This window comes from Branchiostoma lanceolatum, chromosome 2, assembly GCF_035083965.1.
Source record: "Branchiostoma lanceolatum isolate klBraLanc5 chromosome 2, klBraLanc5.hap2, whole genome shotgun sequence".
NCBI lineage: Eukaryota > Metazoa > Chordata > Leptocardii > Amphioxiformes > Branchiostomatidae > Branchiostoma > Branchiostoma lanceolatum.
Window position 1 is genome coordinate 28,945,416 of NC_089723.1, and position 22,536 is coordinate 28,967,951.

The following is a 22,536-nucleotide window of genomic DNA, read 5'->3' on the forward strand; positions in this document are numbered from 1 at the left end:
AACCATCGCCGAGGTGACGGCGCGCATGGCGCGCATGGCGCTCTCACCGCGCTCCCATTGCGCTCTCGCCGCGCTCTCGGCGCTCTTACGGCGCTCTCGGCGCTCTCTCGGCGATCTGGCCAAATTGACGTCGCCGTGAGAGCGCGGCGAGAGCGCCGTCCTAGTGGAATGGGGGTCTAAGTTAGTTGACAGCATGTCGGCAGAACGTACTGCGTATACGGTAATTAGCCTTCTATTCAAAGCTATTATTGCTTCCGAATCCCTTTTTTTTCTATTGGGTCAACGTTGCATCGGGGTTACAGCTGCATGAGATATGTCCTTGGACATAACTATATGAACCTATATACGAGATATTAACCATAAATACGCAAACACCACCTTAAACGCTTACGTCCTGCCGACGTGCTCTAGCTGACCTATATTTTACAAGTTGACCATGGAAGTCACCCATTACTTGTTTACGTCGTAGTTCAGGATCTACACGGTACTCTCTATTGAAAACTTGTTCGCCACCGCTGTTGGGGAGGAAGCCGGAAGCAGAAGCTTGGGCGGATATCTGCGTCACCGAGGGAGATGAATATTCCCAGTAATCCAGCCATTTGTCAGTTACGGACACACCTGCCTCAGTGATCAAAGAACTGAGAAAACTAAAACATCGGTCCGTCGATCACAGCTTTCCGCATTCACACCTTATATATAGTACAGGAGCCAGGTTCTGAAAAGACTGATTTCGTGGCATCCATCTGAAAGAAAAGCTTTTTGGTAGAGGGGTATTTTCTCTATCGCCGAACATGGTTTTTATGTCTTTGTTATGGTATCACTTGTTTGCTACCAACGCATAAAGGTAGAACACTTATTCTGCACAGGTGAATTAAACTATTTGGATTTCCAAAGGGGAAGGGTAAGGCATTTCAATACACCAATATAATGTTTTTTCAATCACAACTGGTGGGCAGTTACATCCTTTCATGGGAATTACCAAAATGTACATTGATTTTCAAAGGTCGTCCTGTCTGAAACGTCTGATTTTTCAAAATTTTATCCAGTTGCTTGTCAATGACTAACGTTTTTCGGCGAAACTCATCCTAGTTTATCATAGCTTCTTTCGTTAATGTTCCGTAATGCAGTTCAACAACATGCGATATATCAACCAATTTCCACAAACTCTGACGAAGGCATGATGTTTCTGGTTTGAATTTTGTTTTAAAACTTTGTTTCTCAATTGTGATGGGCAAGTTAGGTAGTAGTAAAAGTAGAAGTAGTAGTAGTAGAATTACTGATAGAATTAGTAGCAGTAGTAGTAGTAGTTGTGTAGTAGTAGTAGTAGTAGTAGTAGTAGTAGTAGTAGTTGTGTAGTAGTAGTAGTAGTAGTAGTAGTGGTGGTGGTAGTAGAAGTAGGCATCATTCCTGAAGATATATCGACACATCGTCATTGCCCCTAATATTATATTTAAAAAAAGAAGATACAGCACGTTGGTACATACCACAGCAATGAAACATTGTTTTTCATGTGCATAATAATCAAAGCTACAAACATATTGGTATCTACTAAGTATCCGCTGTTATCAGAGAAAAAGACCAGAACATTAAATTATTAAGTGAAACATTTCTAAATTCATAATCTAGTCCAGGGCCAGATCACTGTTTTAACCATATTCATCCGGGGGCTATAAATGACCGTTAAACGATTGTCAATGAATAATGAGGTCATACACAAGGGAGAAAGTAACTTAGCTAATAATTATAAACACTTTTTTTTAACCAACATTACTTAAGCATCTTATAACTCCCAACTTTTGACAAAAAGGCATTTTTTTTCAACTTGCGCAGTATACGTGTTCTACCATTATGCGTCGGTAGCAAAAAAAGTTATACCATAATCATAGCATAAAATAATGTTGACGGATAGAGCAGAGACCCCTCTGCCACAAAATAAGGTCAAACAACTTTTGTTTTAGATAGTTGCAGTGAAATGATTATTTTCTGGATCTGGATACTGTACTGAAAGGTGTGAATGCGGAAAGCTGTTACCGACGGACCAATTTTTCTCAGTTTTCTTAGTTATTGATCACTGAGGCAGGTGTGTCTAACTGACAAATGGCTGGATTAGTGGGTACATCCATCTCCCTCGGTGACTCAGATATCTGCCCAACCTTCCGTTGCCAGGGTCACCTTGATGAGTCAACTCGCTATAGCCACTGTTACTATACTCAAGCCACTCTGGACAAGTCTCTGACGTGTGAACACATCAACCAAGGCATCATGTTACACCTGGCTGTAATTAATCCGAAGGGTACTTGGGGGTTATCAGAATATCAATGCTGTGTAATGCAACAGCTGCCTAGCCCAGATTCAAGGTCAAGTTGCCAATACAATTACGTTCTTGGATTCAGAAAAATATAATTAGCAGAACCAAAACACTCTCTCCTCTTGGGCCGGGGTTGTCTGTGCATGAACGTCAACAAAGATACGACTAAAAGATACGATCGATAGACAGACTGATAATTTTTGTTGTTTTAATGTGGTGTAACTTTCAAATGTACTTGAAATATTTTTCATGTCGGGTTTCTTTGTTGTCAACAGATATTTGCCACGAACAGTAAAACAGCCTTCGTTAGCGTAGTACAAAATTCTTTGTAAGTACTTTTTTAGAACTTCCAGCTCGTCTTCATTAATTCAAATCGTTACACATACAATTGGCATAAACTAGTCAACACCGATAACTCATTAGATGTCGACAAAAGTAACCATGTATATAACCGATCGATTCACATTCGTCTAAACATCACAAGGCTTTTGACAGTACGCTACAGATTTTAGTCCCGGGGTCCCACGGCAAAAGCCACACGTAGGTTTATATTAAACAATGTCTAGACGTTAGAAACCCCTCCACTGATTATAAAATCCCATTGTCATCCCATTCTACAACACCATATTGTATTAGATAGATTGATAAGCCTAACAGAACTTTATCTATGTACCAGTGGATGTCATACGCTGTACCTTGTTCAATTGTTGTGCAATAAAGTTATTTATTTATTGTACTTCATTCAGTGGCACCGTGGAAGTGTGAAGAAAAATAGAATGACACAAAATGCTTTACAATTTTCAAAACAGGCGGTAAGAAACAAGTGATGGATTGTGTATTTTCTAATTCAACACTTTTCAAAATGTACCAATACACAATGTACTATAGTATTTACTAATTATAGTACTACATATGCATTGGTTTAGGACATCGGTTAAACAATGATGTTTTTCTTGAATGTCCCTTGAGCTTGGGACGAGAACCCTTGCCATGTTCTGAAACCCACCCCTTATCAGACCGATATGACCGATTGTCAACATGGTATCAAATTAGAGCAAATCAATGTATAATAGCAGGAGGGTTTGTGGGCGGTGAAGCTAAAGCAATCATCGCCCTACTTTTTCATATTTAGGAACTTTGCTCATTTTAATGTAATTATAATATTATACTGCCGGGGCATAGTCTGGGAATGTGGTGGGATGGAAATAGCACCAGCATCCGAGTACACAAAGGCTAATGTGATGCAAACACGATGCAAGCAGGTAGACGATTGGCAGGTCAACGATTACGAATGATTGGATTTTCAAGCAGAAAGAGAATGCTCGGTGTTGGTACAACACTGCTTATTTCGCTAGGTATCGTCTGAACTGCAGAACGTAACGTATCAGAAGTTCCAAGCTCGGCACCCAATCAGCGAAACGTTATATTGAGGACAACTGTTTGGCGGAGATAGACTTCGTTTAGCAGTCCGTTACTACTGCGAGATGCTCTGGTACAAGTGGGTTCTACTAGGGATCCTGACGTGTTGGTCTGTCTGGGCAGGTGAGATTTTGTGTGTGTGTGTTTGTGTGTGATGGCATAAGTGGGTTGTATGGAAAATAATTCATGTGATGTCATATTTGTGGAACAGCCTAATACAAAGGGGAGGAATAGCCGACAAGTATCATTTCATGGTGGCCGCTTCGGCTACATAAAAAGTTGATCGTCGATGTTATACACCATTTGTACATCCGGTTATTGCGTTCTTTTTAGGTTGACTTGATAAGCCTAAAAATATAACAAGAGTCCGTAGGACACAATTCTCCATGAAGTATTTATAGTATGTACAAGTATTGACCCACACAAATTGCATCTCTGCTCAGTCCAAGTAGTGTTTTAGAGCAAGTAAAGAAAAAGTGTTTGTTTATCTTTTTCTTTCAATACAGGAGTGGTCAACCTGCTGAAAAGTATGTTTTTACAGCATGGCACAGATGGGATCTAGAAATTCCGGGAAAAGTCACAAAGTTAGATCTAGATGGCCCCTTTTCAATTGTCAACGAACCATTCAGCCTTACAACTAAGATGTATCAGAAATCACAAATATGCAGTAAATCCTCTTTCCACAATTTATTGCAGGCCGGCCTGATCTATAGCTATCAAGCTATTTGCAATAAAAAGGCTAATTTATATTATCGTAACATTTCACGAAGGTCAAAGGTCACCGGATCTAACCACCCGGAAGTGACACTGGCGCGCGCACTTTTCTGAGATATATTTCTCAACAATCTTTCATCCCCTGCGTAAACTTTTTACATTGTCACAGCCTCCGCATTATAAACTACAAGTGTGGTAAGTTTGAAGGTCCAGAGATTTGCCATTTTCACACTGTGCGTAAAAATGCATCGTCCGTCCCGTGTGCACATACTGTATGCGAGTTGCGAGGGACACGGCATACTTAATACACAGACTGGAGGTCACTATGCACATGTTCGCAGCTAAAACTCACAATTCCCGTTGCCGCATTGGTATGTAACTTGGTATATCGTTTGCTAGGTGGCGTGTGGTGATGCACGTTGTCTATTTTTCAATGTATCAGTGACTATACGATCACAGCAAGTAAGGAAGATTTATACCCCGTATCTGCCTGAAGTATTCCAGTCATGCATAACGGATTATAACATGGTCCCTATGGCAGGGCAGTGGGACATAGCATTAATTATAGGGGTGCAATTACGATATTGGATTGACGTTTAAAGTAGTTATGGTGTAAGAAAGCTATTGTGCATCACCACGCCGAACCAGGCAAACGATATGCCAAGTTACACACCAGTGCGACAACGGGATCGTGAGTTATAGCTGCGAACGCGAAAACAAATGCATTCCCAATACTCCCAGAAGGAGGTCATCCTCCTTCCTGGAGTAATAAATGATAGAATGAAGACATACATTGTACATTTGTGCCCCGAGGGGCTAGATACAGGTCGTCTAACATAAACCTAACTAACATGTAAGTGACATACATACCCAGTAAAATATATATAACGTTATACTACATGGTAGACGAAAGTGATAAGCTAAGCTAATCCAGTGGAGTCAACATCTTCTCGCTTCTTTGTACATGTGTAGATGTATGAAAAGATTATGTTTCTTACACAAGGGTGATCTAGAAGCAACAAAAATATGAATTTATCCTTTGCGTTCAGATATTCAAAGTATAAGAATTTTTCCTTAATACATTTGAAAAGAACATTAATATGTGGGTAGGTTTGAGCTAGTGCTATGGGCGGTGAAGGTAAGGGTTAACTGTACACACCGTAAAGTGCTAATCACTCTGTGTGCTAGGGCAGAGTGCCTTGTCACGCAATGGGGTCTGAGACTGTTGTTGTTGTACTATAACTGTCCACATTGCGATGTACACAAGTAAGTATTTCTGAAACGCAGCGCAATTAATAACAACATGCCTCGGGGACCTCGGTACAATAGGCCAATAATAACTGCTTAATCAAATTCAACTTCCTGACACATCCAAGCTCCTAAGCATTAACTAAGTTGACGCGCATCAATCTAAAATGGTCTACCGCCATTATAGTAAGTTTATTTCAAATTCATGCCCTAAGGCTAATTGCATGTTGACAACAATGTCGAGGTACAAACACAAAGTAAAACATAAGGTATCAATGTGATACAAGATCATACTATATTGCTAGTCTACAATAAGTGTCTATATGTACGGTACTAATACGGGGTTTGATTTCCTCTTTGAAAGCAGTGGAAAATAAAAAGCTCAACACTTTCGATTATGAGTGAGTTGGATGATTTCAAAAGGAACATGAGTATTTCTTAATCTAGAAAAGCTTTCAGAGATTTTAGATACTTTCGAAAATGATCTGTTTTTTTCGGCTTTAAATTTGGGACATTCACAGATCAAATGTATTTCATTATAACTGAATGGTGCCTTTTAGATTAAAAATAAAATGTAGGTAAGAGTGGTTTGAATTCCAGTGGCGTGAAATGACATGTTAGTGAAATACTCGAAATATGTAAGTTATCCCTCCATTCATATATCAATGAAAATGGAATTAAACGATAGGTAATTAGCTCATACTATTTGAATGAAAACAGATGTATAGCACAATTGTGAAGCTGGTGTGTTACGCCGAAGGGCGGTTATACCGGCTATACAGATACAGATGCAAATCTAATCTCAAGTGAAAACAAAAAGATGTGGTGTAGCGTTTAATTATAATGACAAAGTATCCAGACAAGATGTAGTTTTTAAGCTATTTCAGAAGTTGTAGACTATAAACGGGGGCCTCATGTCTTTGGACAGCCACGCCACCATCATCACTACGAGTAGGGGTCCATCCCAGTATATGTAGATCGAATAAATCTGGTGTGTTCAAGCATTTGGCGGTTTACCTGGTATGCAATACAGACAAACAACAAGTACAATTTCAGTCCACAACATATAGCAGATAGTTCCGACGTTAATGTGTAAGGCTGGGTTGATGTCGTTATGTAGGAAAATGTCACCGCAATCTTAGCTGTCCAGTCAACAACTAAATGTGCACTTTGTCACTATTACGAAGTTTTGGAGTTTTATGCTCTTTCGTGTAATTCTCTACAAATCTGTTTCTGGTCCTTTCATTTTCTTTTAACCACACCCTTTCAATATCAGGTGCATAAATATAGAAATAATGACAATAGAAATGTGATATAATGTGAAACATTTTGAGGTTAAAACGCATTCTATTTCATCACATAAGTTGACAAATAATGACTTAAAATAATCATAACATCCATGTTACATTTCTGAAGCGTACCACTAAAATTGTATGAGCTTTATGTTTTGTTTTGTTTTTTATCACATTTTCCTTAAATGGTATAGAATAACCAAATTTTAAATATAAAAACATGTTATCTAAATGTGCCGTTGGCTGTTGACCCATTACGTGAAATTATGTGACTGCCCGTACATTTTTTCTCTATGTGATTTTCATGTAAAGCATAATTTCATGAAAATGTGAAATGCGGTCGGCTACAAAATGTAGGAAGATTTGAAGACATCCGACATGCCGAGAAATATGAAATGTGTGTGAAGTTCACGAAAGTGCAAAATATGAAAAAAATTACATCACCTCTCATTTTTGACATGTGAAATTGATCTGATTTGCACAAGATCCGAAGTCATGTGATTTGACAGAATATTAGCATGTAAAATGTAAATTAACTGAATATTTTCCCCGATGTTTACAGATCAAACCTATATTTGATTACACACCGAAGGGCACCCCACGGTTACAATGATTGTACAACTTTGTATTCGTACTTTCTAGGGGATTTCTTGAGGTATGGTATCACAACATCATTAAACGACGGCAATTATTCGCGACGGATAGGGTTGCTACTCTAGGTCAAATAAATTGCTTTTCTTCTCCACGTCTATTCTCTCCAATGAATAATCTAAACGGTCAAAATGTAGGTTATTAATGATTTCGTTTATGAGAGACCACCACCGCAGCAAGTTAACTTAATAATACGCCTCAAGAATACACCGAAACAGCACGCGTACTTGGCCTATGGTTCTCTCATGACCTAAATTGGGACAAACATGTTGATATCATTACACAAAAGGCAAGCTCATGACTTTCTTTGGCTTAAAAAAATTCTAACGATTTGGACTACCGATCTAAGACCTCCGTGAATTTTACCAAGGTTACATACGACCGACTTAAGAGTAATCCATTGGCAAAAATAAATCGCTAAAAATGCAGCCCCGTTCCATACTTTACCCATCTATTGTATACATATACCTGATAGCATCTCCCAATCTCCGCTTACCTAGTTTACATCATGTTGATAAACCGTGTTTCTTCTTTAATCATTTGTACGAGGAGGATTGGTTTCTTTAATTCCTTGTATGATAATTTTGTTTCATTTTTATTATCTTGTATCTCTTATTTCATCAATGTATGTGTGGTGTATTTATACACATACATAGGATGTAATTCTATAAGATTAGTGTTTTAATTGTACATGGCTTTTTCCTTCCCCTTGCGCTTGCATAGTACTAGTTAGATGTTGTTATATGTAATATGCCTAAAGTGCACAATGCAGCTATGCTGAGGACGTTGGCATGTATTTTAGAATTCAATGATCGAATCAATAAAGTTATGGATATAAATATTCGTGGGATATGCTTCCAACATATGCGTTGTAAATGATATAAAGCTTTGCGCAGTCTTATTCTGTGACGTGATTATTATTCAGCATTCAGCCAATAAGAAACAAAGGGTGTGAAAAAGTAATCCAGTCCCGCATGGCACTGCTATATCTTTGATTAACCTTTTTTCACGCGGCTACGCCCAGTCCCCTTCTCTTTATATCCCACCAAAGAGTTTAGATTCAAGACGTTCCTGATCTATTTCAAATACCTTAACCAAGTTTGTAAATAAAGCTTATGTGAAAGATGTTGTGTAAGCATTATGGCCGACATTACGTACATGTTTTAATCTCAGATATTATTCTGAAGAATCAAATTAATCAGTCACCAAATGGCACAACAAAAATGAACTTGCGCAGGACAGTCCCATTCCCTGTCGTTGTTTTTGGAATCGTTGGTTTCACCGAAGAAGGATTTAACTTTACGGATAGGGCGCTCATTCTTTCTTTTTTTAAACCTTTTTTAATAAATGTAAAATTCACTAACTCCTAGGGATCGTATGCAAATGTCACTAAAGTGTAAACCATGCAAGTATTGTTCCTATGGTAAGACATCACCATAGTAACTTGCACTAGTATTGATTCGTTCTGTCAGTTTATTTTAGTGACGCTGAAGAAGAGTGATGGATACTCAAAACACCCGGAAGTAATGTTCTAATCTTATCCAGTTGTAGAGATTGAATTGTACTCAAATGTTCTAATACCTGTATGTCTAACCTTCATAAACGTACTGTTGTATATTTCTTTCTTTTTCACCGCAAGCCACACCAGCGCCAGTGACATCGCCAATGGAAGGGGAAACCTCTTCCAAACTTGGATCGAATACGTCATTTGACCTAGGTGGCAAGGGACATTTCCGAGTTGTGACTGTACAGGTAGGTTAAATTATCTTACTCCAATTTGTGTTTTCTAGAAAAAAATTTTTTTGATGATAACAACATCAGAAGCTTCAGTATCAGTATTGTAAAGTGTAGTTTCTATGTACATGTGAATATTTATGAAAGAACAGATGATGTTGAATTAGTTTATTACCTTGCTTGATCATCGCCCTGTAGGACTAGTAGTAGTAGTCCGATCCACGCTCGTTCTCATTTAAATGTACCCATTATGTACCTTCGAATTCCGTTACCGTTTGAAGTGAGACGTTCTTTGACATTAAGATATGCCACATATAAGGTGCCAAACTGTCTTTTTTAAAAGCCATAAAAGTTTTAAGTCGTCATTAAAACGACAGTTTGGCATTTTTATGTGGCAAATCTTAATGTAAAGAACGTCTTACTTCAAACGGTAACGGAAGTTACAAAATGAGTACATTTAAATGAGAACGAGGTCCACTGTGTTCATCTGCCACAGTGGTCTCGACACTCCGCAGCTGCAATCCAATCAGTCTTTCTTCATTTCTCTCTACTGCAGGAGGCTCCTTTCACAATGAAAGAGAAGAGTGAGTCAGGGGGTTATCGGTACGTAGGGTTCTGTATTGATCTTATCAACGCCATAGCAGATGAGCTAGACTTTACCTATGAACTGTACGAGCCGGAGGACGGCCAGTACGGAGCGGAGAAAGATGACGGGACGTGGTCCGGTATGGTGGGGGAACTCATCTCCGGGGTAAGAGACCTACTTTTGACATTTCGTATTAGAAATTTGAAGTAAACCGTGGCGCAAGCCTGAACGCAGCCCCGCTGCTTCGGCATCTGGATCAAATTCCGTAGATCCTAGGGCCCGAGTTTGATTCTTGGGGTCAACTCAAGCTTGGACATGTTGTAAGGGACTGCATTCGTCATTTCAGATGGTGACGTATAGCCGGCGGCCCCTTGTATGAGGGAGCTTCAGGCATTAGCCTCAAGCGTCAAACCTCTGCACGTAAAAGAACCCAACACACTTATCGAGAAGAGTAGGGGTGACCCGGTGTGTTTGGCCCAAAACGCGAGCTGTGGCGAAGCCGCATTGCACTACCACTAGCTACTTGAAACTGCATCATGCTTCACCTCAAAAGAGGATGCATTGAAACGAAACAAAATGTATCTTCTTTAGAAGAGAATTCATTTGTATTAATATCATCATTTCAATTGTTACCTCTCCAACCGAAGTCATTTATCCATGTTTACACCTGGGTGGAGTGAGGAAAATCATGTAAAGAACATTTCCCAAGGTCACAACTCACAAGTCATCCATGGCACGTCAGACATTCGAACCCAGGACCTCAGGGCAAAATACACTGTCCGTTACGCCAACACGACGCTCCGACGCTGTATGACCTTCAGTTGAATTATAGTTTTATGTCACAACATTTTCTGATAATGTTCAACACTGTTAAAACTAATATAATTCTTACTTAGTATGAACATACGCGCCAAACAAAAACACCCATTTACTGTTACCGAACATCACACCTTTGGAACAAATTTTTTTCAGAATATATGTGTTTGTTAAAAGATAATACAATTATGACGATGACATAGCAGCCAGTTCGGAATCCATGCCAGTGCAGCGACAATTTCATAAGACTACTGCGGAATACAAACTAGCCTTTTGGGGTTTGATTTCTTCTTTGGAAGCAGTGCAAGCCAAACTGATCAACTCTTTCTGTTATAGATGGGTATTGTGAAGTTAGCCATGACTTATGTCGGGTGCCATTCTCCATCTGTCACCCGAACCACCATGGCCGCCCAGAAGTTTCTGTCCTGCATAGCCTTCTCAATGCCATCAGCCTGTATACTACTACTAGTGTCTCTTTTCAACACATCTAAGTATGTTAGGGATGGTCTTCCTTGCCTTCTTCTCCCATGTGCTGGGGACCATAGCACTAAGTCCTGTTTCTAAGACAGTGTCCTGCAAACCTTAAACGTCTGGCCTGTATCTTGTCTGACACTTTTGGGAGACCAGCGTACAGTTCCTTGTTTGTCCAGTGCTATTCCCATGTTATGTTATGTTAGCCATGATGTAGCCATGATGTAGTTTTTTTGTCAGTTTTAATATCATTTACAGCATTCACTTAGCAGTTTTAATATCAAGACTAATATTTAAAAATGGAGACCCAGAAACACTTACCAATTGGAGACCGATAAGCCTATTAAATACTGATTATAAAATCCTAGCCTTTATCTTGGCTAATAGGATTAAACCCCATCTAGAAAACCTAATTAACAAGGATCAATGTGCCTACATTAAAGGGAGATTTATAGGACAAAACGTTAGATTAATACAAGATATAATTGATTTCTGTGACACTAAAAATCTACAAGGAATGGTGTTATTTTTAGATTTCGAAAAAGCTTTCGATTGTGTGGAACATAACTTTATGTTTAAGGTCTTAGAGAAGTTCAATTTTGGCCCCAACTTTATACAATGGGTCAAAATTATCTACACTGACTGCCTAGCTTCAGTTATTAACAACGGGTGGAAAACAGCTAGCTTTCAAATTCAGAGAGGTATAAGACAAGGATGCCCCTTAAGTGCCTTGCTTTTTTTATTTGTGGCAGAAATCTTATTTTATAGTATGCAAACCAATAGTAACATTAAGGGTATAAAAGTGAATGAAGAAGAGATAAAACTCTGCCAAGTAGCTGACGACACTACAGTATTCTTATCAACAGAGGAATCACTACATGAAGCACTTAGATGTCTTAGGTCATTCTCAAGTGTTGCTGGACCCATTCTAAATAAAGCCAAGACAAAAGGATTGTGGATAGGCACATGGAAGACAAAAAAGAAGGACATAGGGGGAATTACATGGCCGTTAACACCAATAAAATCACTGGGTGTGTACTTTGGTCATTGTAGTAAGAGTTTAATAAAATTAAACTGGGAAGACAAAGTGAAACAGATAAAGACAATACTTAACACCTGGCGACAAAGAAATCTTACACTTTTTGGAAAAATTACCATTGTAAAATCATTAGCAGCGGCTAAAGTAACATATATCATGAATGTAATGCCAGCACCCTTGTCTATATTGAAAGAATTAAACACTGCTTTTTTCAACTTTGTGTGGAGTGGAAAAGGGGATAAAATAAAAAGAAAAACATTGGTTGGAAATTATGACCAAGGTGGGCTTCGAATGCTGGATATATACAGTGTAAAGGATGCCCTACCTGCCTCATGGACCAAACGAATATGTAATGGTAGTGGCTCTTGGAGACATATACCTTCTCACTTTCTCTCAGCAGTAATGGGAAGTGTGAATTTAGTTTTTGAAATGAATTGGATTGAAGAAAAGCACTTGAGTGAGTTACCTATCTTTTACAAACAGATCATTGCTGCTTGGCAAAATGCAAATGCTGTTTGTACAAAGCCACATACAACAGAGAACATTCAAAACCAGAATATCTGGGGGAATAAACATGTATTATCACAAGGTAAACCCTTGTTTTACCCCCATTGGATTAAATCTGGTTTTATATATATAAAAGACATACTGCATAATGGTAAACTTCTAGCAGATAAGACCTGTTTTCAGAAGTTGAAAGTAAAGCGAAACTGGGCTTGTGAGCTCCTGACTTTAAAACAAGCTATACCTAGACAGTGGAAATGTGGGACTTGTAATGTATCCAGTAAGAAAAGTGAAGCATTGCCCACTTTGTATGTGCTTTCTGCGAAAAAGGTGAAAACTGTAGACACTATTAAAACCTCTGATTTATATCAAAATGTTGTTCAACAAAAATTTATGTCACCATATGTGGAAAAGAAATGGGAAATGTTTTTTGAGTGTAAGTTCAACTGGAAAAACATATGGCAGAACCAGATAAATCCCACATTGGGAACACATATGTCACAAACTAATTATAAAATACTACACGAAATACTACCTTGTGGAAAACTTTTGTATGTTTGGAAAAATATGTCGAGCAAATGTAATATATGTAACTGTGTTGAGGATTACAAGCATCTTTTTTTAACGTGTAAATGTCTCACAACATTCTGGAAAAACTTTTGTAATGTGATATATAAATGTTTTAAGTGTACTATAGAAGTAAGCCTGATAGAAATTGTACTGGGATATAAAACAAACCACCCCTATAACACATCTGAAATATATGTAACAATCAATTTACTTATATGCATTGCAAAGAAAGTCATATTTAGAAACTGGTGTAATAACAGAAACAGTGACAAGTACATACCAATAGACATATTCAGCATTTTTAAATCAGAAGTCAATTTACTTTTCAATCTGGTAAACAACAGAAACAATAGTACATGCAAGCATGTACTGTCCAATTTGTGAACTGTGAACTGTTAAATCTGTATTTTTTGTATGTATTGTATTTTGAGTATTTTAAATAAAGCTTTGAAAAAAAAAAAAAAAAAAAAAAAAAAAAATCATTATCATTTACAGATTTCCTGACAATGTTTTTCTCTTCACCTGACAGCGCGCTGACATCGCTCTAGCTGCAATGACCATCAGTTCCAAACGGGAGAAAGTTGTCGACTTTACATCCCGGTACATGGACTTTGGAACTGGCTTAATAATGAAAAAGTGAGAAATATCCCTTTCTAAATGAGACAAAAATTTAGTACATCAAAATGTAAAATGATATGAATTTTTTCCTCCATCTCAAATGCATGCCATTTGGTGTTATCATTCTGATACCTACACATTGCACACATTGTCGTTAAGTCGTTGTGCTTGACTAATGAAAAAACAACAACTACATTTTACTCACGTAATCCCTCATCCGACCGATACATTTTTGTGACGAATCTGGTCGCATGGTGTCCAAACGAACCCCGGTCTGATTTGCTCATAAACATATTTTTGGTAGTTCTATTTGTAATCAGTATGCATATACTATTTCAATAATCTATTATAAGTTCTGGTGGCAATAACAAATGCTCATTATCATAATTTATGCAAACATCGAGAAGAACCAGCATTTTCCTCTAAAGATCAATGATACTCCGCTTATTTCAACAGTATCGGTGTCTTATTACTTCACAAAACAATAGAAACGATTATAAAACCATATTTATAGCATAAACATGTTATTGAATAAGAATAGTTATTGTGATTATTAAATCATGTGTCATAGTCTGCCACCTATATGACATTGTATACGATTGCTACTTTTCTTCACATAGAACGTTTCCTCTTTTGTGATTGTAGATTCTTCTACGGTTTAAGTGTAAAAGCACTCCTTATTATAATTTATGCAAACTTATAAGAATAAACTAATTTAAAAACCTCGGTCCTGGCCCTCTCGCGGGTCGCATCGCCCTCCGGCCTTCGGCCGTCCGGCAATCCAACCCTCGCGATACGGAATACACCGTGTTGTATTCTATCTATATGTACACAGCCACTGTTACACAATATACAGTGCTACCCAAGTATGACTATAACTATCTCTATATTTATTTTTATTTTTTTATCGTCCAGGCCAAAGGAAGACATGCAAGAGTTGTTTGCGTTCTTCCTACCGTTCAAAATGACGGTTTGGATCGGTGTCGTGGCCTCCATCGTCGTCGTAGCGGTTGAGCTGAATCTCCTAAGTCGCGTCAGAGTCAAGTTGAATCTCGTGGATCAATCACGGCGCGAAAATGATGCCGATTTCGACCTGAGAAACAGCGCTTGGTTTTCATACGCGTCACTTCTGAGAAAAGGTTAGTAAACAAACATCTTATTACCTTGGTATTTCAATTATTCGGTTGGTGTGTTTCTTTGTGTCTGTGTTTGTTTAAAATCTTATCTCCATAAAAAAATGGAGACATTGTTTTGGGTGTGTCTGTGTATGCGCGTGTGTGTTTGTGTTTCCGGATCTATGTAGTAAGCATGAGTTTTAGAATAACTTCTTGGAGTATTGTTATGATATTTGGTATCTGGCTAGGTTTTGGGAAGATGAAGTTGGATTTTTTTCCCCTGGTGTTTGACCTTGGTACTGTAGCAAAACTTCTGTTTTTTGTATATGTTGACTGGGACATGCTTCAGAAGATAGCATATCTATGCCATTGGGCCATAATTATGTAAATATCGAAGCCATTTACATAGTCAGAATAGTTTATGGAGATATGAGGTCTCCGAACTCTTAGTTCCCGTCAGGATGTGGATCAGGTGTGGCAGCCCGTCAGGATGTTAGGCGAAAATGATTTAATGCGATACTTGGAGAACTGGAAGTCTAGTCTGACTTTGGTATAACGTTATAAACGGGCAGGAAATAATTACGCATGGATCCAAACACACAGTTATGTCAGGTCGTTAGAGGTACCCATTTTTCCGTCGAGTTATTTAGTAACATAATGTTTGCAAGCCAACTTCGAAAAACGCTTGGCGTGTTGAATAGGGAACAGTCTAAATCTACTTCTAATATTGAAGACCCTCTTAAAATTCCAAAGTCATGACAAAGAAGTACCATCACCATACCACGAATATATGTGAAGTAGAAGATAAAGCCCACAATATTGCAGATTGTAACGTCATAACTATTCTTTTCAAAGCTCTCTCACTATATAATTAAAGCTATTACTCAGAAATATATGTTTCATATGCTTTTGAACATCCTGTTTTAAAAACATGTAAACCCATCCCATCCTATATATTCAGCATCGCCATGAGACGATTAGAAGCAGAACCTTTCTAGTTTTAGAACCAAAGTTAGTATTTGAAGTCCTGACATTATTTATGCTCTACGTCTTTGTGGTTGTTTTCTGTACCTGGTCCAAAAGCGCATGTGGTGATCATATCGATATATCCTACAGGTGTACAGCCTCAGCCGAGGTCAACCCCGAACCGTATTTTAGCAGGCGCCTGGGGGCTTTTCGGCCTCATCGTCATATCAACCTACACCGCCAACCTCACGGCCTTCCTCACGGTCAAGAGACAGGAGCAGTCGATAAGATCCATGGACGATCTGGTCGTGCAAACAAAAATCGAATATGGCATCCCGAAGGGCGGTAGCACCCACGCCTTCTTCCATGATCAACAAAGTAAGTTATCATCTACTACGGAGGTTTTGATTTCTGTGTGTCTGTTTGAATGTGTGTTTGCCTGTGTGTCCGTGATAATGGCTACAGTATAGAGGATAGAGAAGCAGGAAGGCAACGCAGTATAATGGTATGGGCCGCAGAGGCGCAGACTGACAAAAAATGTTGTGTTGTGTATTCAGCCACAGGTACAGTCTATGGACAGATGTGGAACTACATGAACACAAAGGAAACGATGGTTAGCAAAGTCCCGGAAGGGATAAAGCAAGTAAAGAAGGTGAACAGAACATAACAAGAATGCATGTCCAACTGTTGTTCAGACGGGTTACTCGTGTATTACTATTATTACTGCCTATGGCTGAAATAGTCCCACATCAAAGAGTGTCGAATAAACGTTGTTGATATATATGTAGTATTGATGTTGCGTTGTAGAGGTAGCCTGCGTACATGTATACGTATCATGCACTCATTTCTTTCAGTTGCTTTTGCGACGCCTCAGGTGCGAGCCAAATGTTATAGTATTACCATGCTTCACTTAGATTCATAGCAATATGTATTTTTTTCTCCGTTGGCAGGGTGAGTTTGTCTTCATGTATGACACGCCAATGTTGGAGTACCTCACCATGACAGACGAGAACTGTGAACTGATGATGGTCGGCAAGCCTTTCCGCCATCTTGGATATGGGTTAGCAACCAAGCACAGGAGCAAGCTGTCACATAAGCTATCATTAGTGTAAGCTACCTACAGTCACGTATTAGTAACATACAGTATAACACTGAAATTGCGGTGTTCGAGGAGACATTGTGTATGACCGATCAAATTGGCGTACGAAAAATGAAGTTATTTCACTAGTTTTCATACACGTAAGGCTACGCTGAATCGGTTTCTTCATGAAATTCGCACTCGAATGTATTTCATCCGTTTAAAAAACATCATTTGTGACCATACTGTAAATATTTCAAAAAGTGAAATGTGTAAATATATGCCGAAAATGGAGAAAAGCCTTTAAAAAGCGGATACTAATGTCATAGAATGTCAAACTCAATTACAAAGTCAAAAAGAAAGATCCTAAAAAACAAAAACAAAGAATTATTATGTTCAATCATTTGTTCAGGCAGCACTTTTTATTGCCCAGCTTGATTTTCTTCGCACGTTCGCAACAGTTTAGGTGTGTCCAGAGGATGTAATCCATATAAACAAATCAGTATATGGCCTAAATAATAAATGAATGAATGATTTAAGATTATATTGATGTTTGTTCTTCTCTTTGTAATCTTCAGTATCCTAAAGCTGAAAGAAGCGGGGAAGATAGACAAGTTTCGTAACGTCTGGTGGCCGACAGTTGGCTGCGCGTTGGACGGGAGGGATATAGTACGAACGGATGCGGATCAACTGGGACTGGACAGCTTTTACGGAATCTTCATCATCATTGGCGCTGGATTAGTGCTACCGATCATCTATGTGGCGATTGAGGTCATTTGGATGCACTGCTGCAAGCGAAAGACACAGATGGTATAGAAACTTTACTTTCTTTGTTTGTTTTGGTCTTATGACGCACGCATTACCGCAAACTCTCGTAAGGTTAATAGAAAATAATTCATTTTGGTTATAAATTTAACAACATTTTTGCTTACTCTGTAGATTATTTCGACCATATTCAACATATCATACTCAACCAGTTTATCATGCCTTAAATTGCTAGTATCTAAAACATCAAGGTTCTGTCACACATAGCCGACTATGTCCACCGACCTCCTTCAGACAATGAATGGGAGTTAGTCGTGAGTAGGGTCATCTGTGGTCGGACCTTGGGGGCGATGTTTGCTGCAGGCCATGTGACTTTTAAAAAATTGTCTGCGCTAGCCGGCTATGGTTGTTGAAAAGTCAGGAAAGCCATGCATGTTCTGTTTGAATGCGACCAAAGGAGTGAACTGGGGCTAGAATGAAATAGATTCTGGGCTACTTGCAAACTGTTTTTTTTTACCTTCGCCGAGAAGGTTATGCAGAGGGTAGCGTTTGTTTGTCTGTCTGTAGTGGACCAGCATAACTCAAGAATGCCTTGATGGATTGTTTTGATATTTGGTATGTTGGTAGGTTTTGATGAGACCTGAAAACGATAAGATTTTGGGCCCCCTAGCGGCTTCTTACGGTACTGCAGCGGAACTTCCTGTTTTGATATCTCGTGTTCTGGACATGCTATGGAACTGATTTTTTAGTGGTACATAGATCTTTGGACAGAGGGTAAGTGGTACGGGTTTGGGCCCCCTGGCGGCTTTTTTTGGAACTGCAGGAGCAGGTTTTGCTTCTGACTTTGAAAGGGAATAACTCAAGAAGGGCTTGATGGATCGTAATGATTTTTGGTAAGTAGATAGCTTGAGTGATGATGTACATGATTAGATACTTCTTATGCAAATCAGTATCTAATTTGCATAATCAATGAGGAAAGTTTACACATCCGCCAAATTCCATGATAGGACTCTGAAACATGTGACATATGTAACTGAGGAAGAGAGAAATATTAATTGATATGAACTATGCAAATGAAGACCTCATTTTCATAATTAATGAGAAAATACTATAACAAGATGGCCTTGATGGATGGTCATGATTTTTGGTATATGGATAGCTTGTGTGATGCTTAGTATGATTGGACGATAATTATGCAAATCAGATTCTAATTTGCATAATTAATGAGGCAACTTGAAAAATCCGCTTTGTTCCATGCATGATATGACTATTCAAATTGTAACTGAGGAAGAGAGGACTGTTAATAGATAGAAAATATGCAAATGTGGGTCTAATTTGCATACTTAATGAGTAACTTGTATTATTCCACACTGGCAAATGACGGCAATTTCATACATTTAATACTTTTTTTGTGGCATCGGGAAGTTATGTGAATGTGAACATCGTTGAATCAAATTATATCAATAAGGGCCTCATTTGCATAATTGATGATAAATATGAGCATAACCTTCTTTGTTAAGCTCATAATTTGTTAAGCTGACACTTTGGACATGTTATATTTTAAGACAATCACCTGGTATGATTTATAATTGATGAGAAACACTCCTAATACGTCAGTCATAAAGGTTAAAATCATTTGGCGAAGGTATGAGGTCGTGGAACTCTAGTTTGTATTGGTTTGGAAGTTGCCGGGTCGAGGGATGGTCCTGAGTGTGTGTCAGGGGCTTCACTATGAGTCGGTTTCATGCATTGTGTAGCATCAGGGAGAAAGAAAAAATATAGTTTGATAGCTACATTGCACACAGGAACGAAATTGTGATATGCTATCATCATCGTTTACTGGTTTCTGCATCTGCATGTGCTGAAACGTAGTGCAGCTGCGTCTTGCAATGTCAATGATTCATAATGCATGCCTGTCAAGCCAGCACGTTGCATGTTTTTTTGCCAGATGGGTGATGCCTGCCGGTCCAGAGCCCCTGGGATCCCCGGCGACCACGATCCGTTCTCTGCCCCTGGGTCCCCAGGTGACCACGACACGTTCTCTGTGGGCATACAGGGGGCGTGTGGTTGTGGGCCTCTGTCGTGCTTCTGTAAGGTAACAAACGCCAAAATTAACCAATGAAAGCAAAGTATAGTTTTTGTCTGTGTCCAATGTGGTTGAAATACTGAGTAGATTAGTATATAGAATATTGGAGAATAGAATATCCCTATGAACTAGATGCAGTGGTTTGCTGTAGTTTGTAGAAATGGTGCTTGTAGTCAGATTACTTGATATATTCTCTCTCTCTTTCTCTCTCTCTCTCTATTTATCAACCTATATCTATCTCTCTCCCCCTCTCTCTATATATATAGAGGGAGAGAGAGACAGAGAGAAAGAGAGAGACCAAGAGAGATGTTGGATATCTTTAAATCTTCACGAAAAAATCTTTATTCTAACTCTTTAATCTTAACACCATGTTATTATACATTCACAGTCGGAAGCAGAGTTTTCCCTGACCAAGCAGGAGCCATCAAAAGAAACCTTGAACCTTGAACGACATGAAAATCTACTGGGAAAAGCACTACTGCGAGCTATCAATAGCGGCATGGTGCAGATCTTCATCCAAAAGGCAGGGGGCTCTACTGAAATTTGATCTTTGCAAATGGGGACAGATCGTTGAAGATCGCGTCATTAAGGTAGCAGAACACAGTTTTTCGCCTATGGGGATTTACATGGTTAAGGACCCCGAAGTGAGTAGGTTCAACGCCTGAAAATTTGTAGCAGGGTGCACAAGGAAATTACGAGAATCTAATATGTTTGACTTTGGGGTACAATATGCAAAATATGTGAAAAAGAGCTACAGTTTGCCTGCTCGTACTTTAATTTGACCCCCGGCGGAGGTCACCATACTGCAGCCGACACACAACAGTTGGCGGTAACCATATCTAGGCGCAATTTGATGCCGGGCGAAACAAATATCGTAATCCCGCTTATACAGTCCCAAAACTGACCCGTTCCTCTACATTTCGCCACCGTTTCTGCCTCGCTCACAGAAAAATAACATAAAAAATCAGGTTTCATTTTCTTTACATATACAGCCAAGCTATGGATGTTTTCCTCCTACAGCAATGTAAAAATCCACCATTAAGAACAAAGATGGCCATTGCCATGGTAACCAGCAGTCAACTGTTACAAACTTCTTTTGTAAGTGCCAGACAGGTTTCTTGTAGAATAAAAAAGTTAATAGAAAAGTCTTTTTATCTCAATCACCAAGTTGCATATGTTTATTTCACCTACAATTCTGTAGTTGCAATTCTGCTACAATGGGAACAATAGCTAAGTCTTTTGGTCACTGTGGCCCGCCCCATTGAGAACCCTTTTTTCTTTAAAATTATATTTGAAAAAAGTGTAAGCTAGAGCTGTGCCAAAAATCAATAAATTTGTGCTCTTGAATGAGAATATTGGGCCAAGGCCCTACCACCACACAAAATTTAAGGAAATTCAATTTTTTTTATACTTTTGCCACCTTACGCTTGGTTTTAACAGACAGAGCCTCTTAAGTAGTGGACTTTTAAAACCATACGTGTACATTGCACATTATATCTATCGAAATTGATGTCAATACCTCCAGTAGTTTTTTTCGTAATATTTACGTTGAATGATTTTCTAAAAAAAATTGACATTATTTTGGTATCACCAAATTCGGCTGTCTTTGACCTTATGAAAACACTTTATGAAGTGCGGACCTTAGGCCGGGCTTCTTGTTTCATTGCTGTGTGGCTGTCCCATTAAGTAGGTCATACGTTGCAAATCTTGAATTGTTCTAAAGGTAGGCTTGTTATTAATCGTTAGCAGATGAGCATAGAAATTGCACCTTTCAAAGCATACAGCAGTTCTATCAGTTGAAATACTATAATCATAATAATACTATGATCATAAGATGATCCTGAGATGTGAGCTCATGTGAGCTCCTCAGCCCGTTGAAACAAATTCACAAGGACTCGTCATGGCAGAGATTGCCCCTACCAAACAACTCTGTCCACCAAACTACTATCTATACTATACAACAACACATGCCCCTACCAAACAACTCTGTCCACCAAACTACTATCTATACTATACAGTCAACTATGATATTCTGGAAGTCATTATATAGGTTACACTTTAGAAATAAATATCATGGGAGTAATCAATATAATTAACCAAATATGAGTCTGATCCATGCTGATTATCATAATGATGCCCAGTGGTCAAAATGTAAAGGGACCTCTTTTAAAGGACATGATCGAAAACACATGGTGCAAAACATGACCTAGTATCTGAGAGGGCTAACTCTCAAATTAGATGTTTTCATTCCGTTGACAGGAATCCATAATTCAGAACCAGTCATTTAATAGACAACGATAAGGTCCGAATCTGAGAAGAGATCGAATCAGAAAACATTTTACTTTGGTATCTAACCTGCTTAAAGACACACAAAAAAGGGGATAGTAAAGAATGTCCGGCAAACACTTAAATCCACACCTGATAAAATGTTGAGCCAGAGAAAAAAAATCGCACGCTCGAATCATTTTTTTTTTCTAAGAGGAGTGCCATCCATATGGCATATAATCAAATCAACATGGCCTAGGATTTGCCAAGTTCAAATGGATCTTTATTTGT

At 38.7% G+C, this 22,536-nt stretch overlaps 1 protein-coding gene across 1 annotated transcript; it reads left to right on the plus strand.

Annotated features, from left to right (window-relative positions):
* Window positions 1-14,934: 14,934 nt before the first annotated feature.
* Window positions 14,935-21,140, plus strand: LOC136426966 (glutamate receptor ionotropic, delta-1-like). Its single transcript, XM_066415685.1, has 7 exons — window positions 14,935-15,109; window positions 16,169-16,429; window positions 16,609-16,703; window positions 17,002-17,159; window positions 17,708-17,939; window positions 19,843-19,989; window positions 20,369-21,140. Exons 1-7 carry the CDS (start codon window positions 14,935-14,937, stop codon window positions 20,525-20,527), a joined length of 1,227 nt encoding a protein of 408 aa, XP_066271782.1. The 3' UTR covers window positions 20,528-21,140.
* Window positions 21,141-22,536: the final 1,396 nt, after the last annotated feature.